The 8,895-nt window shown below is 38.7% G+C and overlaps 1 protein-coding gene across 2 annotated transcripts in view; it reads right to left on the bottom strand.

Moving 5' to 3' along the window:
* UBE4A (ubiquitination factor E4A) overlaps window positions 1-8,895 on the bottom strand; it is a 43,857-nt gene that overhangs the window by 29,364 nt on the left and 5,598 nt on the right. The window contains exon 2 of one of the 2 annotated variants that reach the window (XM_006833876.1): window positions 2,514-2,675. In XM_006833876.1, the coding sequence (XP_006833939.1) occupies window positions 2,514-2,634 (121 nt within the window). In that variant the 5' untranslated portion in view covers window positions 2,635-2,675. Of the gene's footprint in view, window positions 1-2,513; window positions 2,676-8,895 lie in introns of those variants that run through there. The other variant, XM_006833875.1, reaches the window with a different exon arrangement.

Genomic DNA, 8,895 nt, shown 5'->3' with positions numbered 1-8,895 from the left:
GTGGCTATTGTAAATGGTATTGCTTTCCTAATGTCCTTTTCATCATTGTTGCTGTTGCTATAGAGAAATCCAATTGATTTTTGTATGTCAATCTTATACCCTGCCACTTTGCTGAATCTTTGATGAGGTCTAATAGTTTTTTTACTGAGTCTTTAGGATTTTCTATGTATGGAATTATATCGTCTGCAAATAGGGAGAGTTTTACTTCCTCTTTGCCAATTCGGATTAAAGGCAGATGTTTTGTAGCAAGGAGGGGAGTGATTAACTTTGCAGTATAGGAGGATAGCATCCCTGGGACCATCAAGGGAGAACAGCGGAGAGCGGGACCCTACCCAGAGAAGCAGTGAAGCCAGAGATGGAGGCAGAGACGATGACGTGGAGAGATGGAGTGGCTGGGGACTTTAAACCCAGAGAGGGAGAGAGTCTGTGTGCTGACGACTGGGGGCAGGCTTGTAGGGTATACCCTCTAGTTGGTTGCTGATGCATGGAGGGGATTGTAACCATGGCAATGAAACGATATACGATAGGGTGAATGTAAAACTAATCTTCTCCCATGTAAACTACACATTAAAAAAAAAGTTAATGGAAAAATGGAATGAGAAGATAATAGAATGTTCCCACAATCTGTTTGAATCCTCCTTGTAATACCAAAAGCCAACTTGTTGTTTCTTAGGTTGTAATCTTTATAGGAGCAGATTTTTCCTATGGAGCCAAGTGCTTAACCATGGTGCCACCAGGCCTTTTTTGAACATGAATGTTAGGTTTTCCTTTTGAGTAACTACAGGAATATTTCTGTAGAATAAACTCATAGAAGTAGAATTGCTGGGTCAAAGAGCATAAACATTTAAAAGTTACCATGTATTACTAAAGTACTCTCTGAAAGACTGCTTTAATTTAATTGCCTTTAATATTTTTTTAAACAGCAATGTGAAAGAGTGACTCTCAGAACAGAAGCCATGCTTATAAATAAATGTAGTTTTACTCATTAAGAGCAACATATGAGACATTATGTGCCTTTTTCTACTAAGAAGTAAGAGTTGCTTTAATGTGATGAGTTAAGTAAAAGTGGAGATCTATTTAGAAGGCCAAAGGTTTTGGCAGAGTACTCATTGCTGGTGGAAAACAAGTTAGACCTAGTGGCATGATAAAGCCAGTATAAACAAACTAAGATGATAAGGTGCCAAAATAGTAACAGAATGGCATGTACCTGATTTGTCCCCACTGCTTGGTGCGTGCAAAGCTGTCAACCCTAGCCAGTCTTATGTCTGTTAACAGTCAGAAAAGTGTTGTCTCACTCTGATACTATACTGCTAAGCTCTCCAAATTCTAGGAGTAATAGAAATTAATAAACAGCTTAGCAAAAATTCCCTCAACAACATACTATGAATGATACTTTCCTATTCCTTTGCTTTTTCTATTCCTCACTCTTGTTTCTCTCCTGTATTTGCCTGACCCAGGGCTTCAAGTCTGAGCCTGTATCCTAAAAAAATCAAAAAAAGATTTCAGAGATAAGGATGCAGAGCTGCTTCTTTCAGTCATGTTAAAACTCAGCACTGTGATTACTTCTCACTCACTCCATTGACCATCCTTGTCTACTACTCTTCTGTCTTGTTCTTATCTCTTTTTTATTCAATCCCAAACAGAGAGCAAAGTCACAACTCAGCTATGTCTCTGATCATTTTCTGAAACACATAAATGGGAAAATGTAAACATTTTGCCTTTTTCTCAAAAGAAAAAGACTATCATTGTTTTCAAAGGGAAGAGAAAGGGAGCAGTTTGTGGTCTGAAGGAATGTGAATACACTCACAAGGCCAATATATTTGAGAGACACCCTAATTCTTCTCGTCTGTATGTCTTCTGATGAGAAACTGGACTCGATCTTAAATTTGATCCCAGACTAAGAAAGCCATTTTCCGAATAGTAAATTTTTCACATGTGATTTTTTTAAACATTAGGGTTAAGGATCAAATTTTCTTAGCAGTCTGTCCTAACAGCAGTAAGCTACAAAAGAGAGCCCATTAGTGGAATGGAAGTATTTTTGCTTGAGAGGGTCTTCAAGTACCGGGCTTAGGAATAATTCTCATTTATTTGTCTACAAGGCAAAAAGCCTTTATAATTATTCCTTTGACACACCTAAGTGCTTTCTACAGCTGCATGTGACTTGCTTTCTGCATCTAAACCACCAATCTCAGTTTTCTATGTTAAAAAATAGATTCATTTAAATAGCTTTTACTTAAAACAAAAACAGCTTGACAGCTTGGGAGTCACTTTTGGCATTTGTTACTGCAGAACCACCTGCTATTAGCCTGTCTCTCTTTATGCTAAGAGAGAAGAGAGAGAATGGGAGGACCCCAAAACAGAAACAAAACCAAAAATCTACAGATGCCCTAAACAAACAGTAACCTGTGCTCTAAATTTCAATTTCAATTTCAATGAAAGATCCAAAGAATACTTAATTTGGGAAGACCTCATTCTAGGTCATCTCATCTGCTGCTATTGGCTCCTCTACTTACCAGATTGCTGCTTCAGCTGCTCTTTTTGGATGGCTGCAAACTGCTTGGCATCAGCCAGGGAGCCAAAAAGAGCAGCAAAAGGGTTACTTGAGATGTTGTTGTTATTCTCTTGGTCAGTCATTTCACTTTAAAGTATCCTCCATCCAGACCTAGGGGGAGGGGCTATATAAAAGACAGGCATTAGACACAGAAGAGCAGGTAACATAACAGCTGTAATATACTCACAGTTGTTTCTGTTCTCATCTTTCAAATACAATACATTTAAAAAAGTTTTGGGGGTTAAGACTTTCCAATCCTTGTTTCAAGGCACTTTTGGCAAAATGGTTACAGATCTACCAACAGGGCAAGGTGGTCTGATTTGGGGATAGCTGGTACTGTAGGACAAACACTGGGCTGCTAACCACAAGGCTGTCGATTCAAACCCACCAGCTGCTTCATGGAATCCCTATACAGGGTCACTATGAGTTGGAACTGATTAGATGACACTTAATAACAACAAAAAACCACAAACACCTAAAATATGTTGGGAGTACTGTTGTTCTGCTGTAGGATAAGCACTTGCCTGCTCACCTAAAGGTCAGTGGTTCAACCCAATAGCTGCTCCTCAGAAACCCTATACAGTAAGAACTGATTTGATGGTATATAACAACAACTCTACTTGCTAAGCCTTTAAGAAATCAGATTAAATACAGAAGCTTATTGAAGTCAAAGAGAACTCACCAACTAATGTTGCTGTTAAGTGCCTTGCGGTTCAAAGTGACTGCAGTCTAGTGCATTAGCCCGCAATGCTACACAAGGACTCCCACCAACTAATAGTGGCACTTAAAAATAATAAAACAAGAATTACTGGATTGGCATAAATCTCAAAGCTGGCAGACAAGTTCTCATTTACCATAGGGAAGACAGAGTAGCACCTGCTTAGAATTCTATGACTCAGGGTTGTTGCTGTTATGTCATCAAGTCACTTCCGATTTACGTAATCCCGTATAAGGTTTCTGAAGAGCTGCTAGGGGGTTTGAATCACTGACTATATAGTTAGCAGTCCAGTGTTTATACTATAGCGCCACACCAGGATTCAGGATTAGAGCTGAGAATTCCTCAGCTATATATACACTAATTTTAAGCCTATATTTTAGACTTTTAATGGCAAATCAAGACAGGAGCCAGATAAGCTTCATGTGGTAGTGGTGGTGGAGGTTGTGTGCCATCAAGTTGATTCTGACTCATAGCGGCCCTGTATAAGGTTTCCAAGGCTGTAAATCTTTATGGGAGCAGAAAGCCTCATCTTTCTCCCATGGAATGAACAGCAGAATTGAACTACGGACCTTGTTGTTGGCAGCCCAGCTCATAATCCACTATGTTATCAGGGCTTCTTATGCTTTATGTAGTGGGCTTTTAATATACATCAAGAAATCTATATCTACTCCTAGGCATAAATCTGTTATTTCTTCTACTAAAAACGAAATAGCTTGCCTTAAGTCCATATGTAACTTTCACCGTTTGAATTTTTACAACACTACAGAGACACAAATTTCAACTGTTGGGTTCAATGTGTAATGAGAAGTAGGTATTTAGCGGTGCTGACTGAATCTGTATTTGCATTCTTCTGATACATTTCCTCATTCTAGCTCCAAGTAGATTTAGTGGCACAGTAAAATGAACAAAGAGCACCCTGTAAGGTTTTCTCCCTTTTCTGAAATTTTAAGGCCACAGCATAGAAACAGAATTCAGATAATGGTTAAGAAGAGACAAAAGGTGTGAATATTGTGCTTACAAGGATGCTGAACTGCAACAAGCACAGAGGCCTTAGAAACAATGTAGGTATGGGGGTAGAAGGGAAGGAGACCAAAGAAAACATTCAGTCAACCTTTCATGTATTGAGGTAGTCCTCCTTACAGAATCATATTAATAAAAGCTAAAGTAAGTCAGAAAAGTTATCCTTGATTAATTGGAGGAAGAGATTTTAACATTTCTCAACAATTCTGTGGCATCTCCAACAATTGCTTCACACTTCTCTGTTATGTTTTATGCCTAACAGTTAATGACTAATTGTCTTAATGACTTAAGCAGACTGTTTAGTCTCCTCTCAGCATGGTGCAGGGCTTTACTGCTTCAAGGAATTGGACTGTTAAGAGTTTGTTCTATGTATTTTATTTTTTGCTGTGTACATTATAGTCAAGCTGAATGATAAAAACAAACAAATATTCATAATTAATGCTGGAATCAACAACAATCCTTGTCCAACCACAGCATAAGCTTACTGTCCCTGATTTATGTAGAGGTACCAGGACTTAGCTCATTACTACCACTCTAAGGCACCGTGAAGTCCAGAGGAATGCAAAAGGTGGAATGACTTTTTATTATTGTCTGTCTCCATAACATCTTCCTCTTTTTTTTTTTCACATGACACACACATTTCCTATGGGAATTTCCCCCACTCTCAGGCCATGTGTTCAGAAGTTGATCTCACCTGCTAGTTCCAGTAATAAGCATATGACTCTGACCAGGCCAAAAGGAGTATAGCATCCTCTGGCTAAAGTAACTGATTCAGGAATAAGCACAACAACCTAGCAAGCCTCTTAAGAGTTAATGAACACTAGCAGCTCCAAGCTTTTGGCTAATTTTAACAAAAGGATTTTTTTTTTTTTTCTTTATATCAGGCAGATATAACCATGACATCTTTTCACTATTTGGTGAATGCTTGAAAATGGAAAAACAAGTCTATTTTACATCTATAACCCAGGGACAATCAGTACTATAGAGTCCTGGTGTGGTCCTGTGGGCTAAGGCTCTGGACTACACAATCAGTTTAAACCATAAGGTTAGTGGTTCAAGTTCACCAGCCACTCCTTGGAAACCCTATACAGGGAGGGTCACTATGGGTCAAAACTGACTCAGTGGCACTTAAAAACAACAACAACAACCTGTACTATATTATTGTATTATATAAACAAGTTGGCTTTCCATTACACTTAATTTTTAAGTAGGATGTGTTAACTTTCTACATTGTATTCCTAATGTACATTTTCTACTGTTAGATTAATAAACTTTTTGAGTGCAGGTTCATGTCTGATTATTCTTTCTATTCTTCTGTATCTGGCATTATATATCATCACAACCATGAAATCTTGAATGAAAAAATAACGAGGGACCTCTGGTGCAAGATGGTGGAGTAGACAAATGTGCTAAGTAGACTTTCACCAAGGACATGGGAGAACAAATGAAATACATAAGGCTGGTGATGCTGGAATCCTAAGCTTCAGGTAATAGGACAGAAAGGTGGACTGTGTGCTATTGCAGGTAGCTGTTGATACAGTGATTTGGAGGCACAGGATGCGGCTGGAGGGTGCCAGGAATGAGGGTACAGTTTTCTCTTATTCCCACACTGTCCTGGTAGACTGGTACATGGCCAGTCCATGCCCCTGCCAGCCTAGCAGCCTGCTCAGTCTCTGCCCTGCCTGGGGTTGAGCACCAGGCATACAACCCTGTGCCTGGAGGCGAGTGAACCCGCCCTGAACTATGCTATACAGTGAACAGAGAACTATGTTCACGCTTCTAGTCTCTATCACATCTAACAGGAAACAACAGGTGGTGATTGCCTGAGAGCACACCAACAAACAATCATCAATTAAATATAAATATGACACCACCACAATGTCTTGGAGAAAATAATTTCAGCTTACATGAAGAAACAAGAATGAGTTCCTCAAACAAGTGACCCAATGAGAGACAAAGAAACAACACCAAAAATTATATAGGAACCACTTGATAAGGAATTTAAAAGAATGATATTTTTGAGTACCTTCAACAGATTTGACAGAATAATTGAGACAACTGCAAATGCAATCCAAACTCAGACAAAATCTTAGAACTCAGTAAAACACTACAAGAACAAAATGACAAATGAAAAATTGGAAACCATATAAAAACAGCAATTAGAATGGCGTAAGATTAATAAGACTTCAGAAATAGATAACTGAAAGGGTAAAGAAGTAGAATTGAATTAATGGAAGGCCAAATTAGTGAGACTGATGACAAATCTCTCAATATTCATCTACTAGAGGAACAATCAGAAAAAAGAACAAAAAAATCCAAAGAAAGCCTAAGATTTAGGGGAGACACTACCATGAGGAGTAACTTACATGTGCTTGGAATTCCAGAAAAGGAAGAGACAAAACCAAGCCAAACCATAGATAAAACTGTCCAAGAGTTGTTGGAAGAAAACCTGTCTACATCACGAAAGATATGCATTCAAGAAAATGAATGAACCCTAAATAGGACAGACCCTAAAAGAAAATCACCAAGACATATAATAATCAAACTTCTCAAAAACAAAAACAAGGAAGAATACTGAGTGCAGCTCAAGAAAAACAAAAAGTTACCTACAAAGGAGAACTAATAAGACTTAGCCCTGATTTCTCAGCAGAAACCATTCAGACAAGACAAAGGGATGACATGATATATGAAACTCTGAAAGAAAAAAATTGCCAACCAAGAAATATATATATAAACAGCAAAACTGTCATCAAATGTGATGGCAAAATTAGGACATTTTACAGATAAACAGAAACCAGACCAACCGTACAAAAATACTAAAGGGAGTACTTATGACAGAGAACCAACAACAGTAGACAACAACCTGAGATTAACAAACATGACAATATCACCCAGAACTCAGTCCAGATATTCAAAGTAAAACAAACTGTAAAGTTGAAAATAGGGAACCAGTGATACCAGTTTGCAACAACAAAAATCCATAAAGTAACAAGAAGGAATAATGCAGTTACAGAACTTCCAAATGAGGAAACCAAGTAGATTTCAGGAAAAAATAATAAAAGTTAAACATAACTGTAACACTAAAACTAGACCAAGCCTTATTCTTAGCCCTAGTCTAACCTGTACCACCCCTAACACCAAATGAAGTCCTAGACCTAGCCATGGTCCAAACCCTAATTCCTTACTCCTAAAAAATAATTTAAAAAGGATAAAGAAATTCCTTCATGAACTTTTTTGACGGTCCCTTTATGGATTCAATCTTTCATGTAAATTACTCCTGACCTTGTACACATGTTTCTGGGTTACAGTGGAAGGCCAATCTCTTGTGGCTGTTTGGGATTACAGCAAATGTAGAGTAAGTAACAAATTTCTCTTGTCTGTGAAAAACAAAAAGTTTTTGCCTACTTTACTAAGGCTATCTTTTCCATGTTGTTGTTAAGTGCCATCGAGTTGGTTTCGACTCATAGTGAACCTATATACGGTTTCTGAGGAGCAACTGGTGGGTTTGAACTGTAGGATAAGCACAGTCCAGTGCTTATCCTACAGCTCTACACCATGAGTCCACATTGTTGTTGTTAAGTGCCATCAAGTTGGTTCTGACTCATAGTGACCCTGTATAAGGTTCCCAAGGGGTGACTGGTGGATTTGAACCACCAACCTTGTGGTTCAAACCGACCTTGCAGTCCACTGCTTATCCTACAGCACCATAGCAGCTCACAGTGACACTGTATAGGGACCCCAAGGGGTGACTGGTGGATTTGAACCACCAACCTTGTGGTTCTAACTGACCCTGCAGTCCAGTTCTTAAGCTACAGTGCCACACCAGGACTCTTTTTTCATATGTACTTCAAATTCATGCACAAACTGTATCCATAGTAAAATGGCTAAAATTATACAGCCACTTATTACCAAACTGTAGCATTTAGATTTAATTGCTTTTGAAATTATCCTGCTTGAAAACAAAGTTTCTCTCTGATACCCGACCACAAAGCTCTAAATCTAAAACAGCTTTCTACCTCCAGGACTAGAAAATCCTCTCACACATCCTGATTCAAACTTTTGTCATGTACTATGAATCCTTTAAATAACGTTGGTGGTGGTGGTGATATGCCTAGTGGGTTCCGACTCATAGCGACCCTGTATAGGGTTTCCAAGGCTGTAAATCTTTACAGGAGCAGAAAGCCTCATCTTTCTCAGAAGGAATAGCTGGTAGTTTCAAATTGCTGACTTTGAGGTTAGTGTAGTACTATGATACCAGAGCTCCTTATCAATTCTTAAAGGGATGAACACATACATATTTGAACAGATTTGATATTCTTTCTAAACTGAAATACTGGAATATTGCATACAACTGGGATTGTTAAAATCAAATCAGACTCCATCAATGCCTTTGTCCTAGTGGGTGATACATACATCCATCAAAACAGAAATGAAAAAGTTTTCACTGTTATTATGTTCCACCTAAGAAGGAGCTCTGGTAGCGTAGTGGTTACGAATCGGGCTGCGAACCTTAATGTCAGCGGTTCGAAACTACCAGCTGCTCCGCGGGAGAAAGATGAGGCTTTCTACTCCCGTAAAGATTTACACCCTCGGAAACCCTGTACAG

The sequence above is a fragment of the Chrysochloris asiatica genome, unplaced genomic scaffold, assembly GCF_000296735.1.
Source record: "Chrysochloris asiatica unplaced genomic scaffold, ChrAsi1.0 scaffold00008, whole genome shotgun sequence".
Classification (NCBI taxonomy): Eukaryota; Metazoa; Chordata; class Mammalia; order Afrosoricida; family Chrysochloridae; genus Chrysochloris; species Chrysochloris asiatica.
The sequence above is the reverse complement of the archived record's forward strand: the minus strand, read 5'-3'. Positions and strand labels throughout refer to the sequence as shown.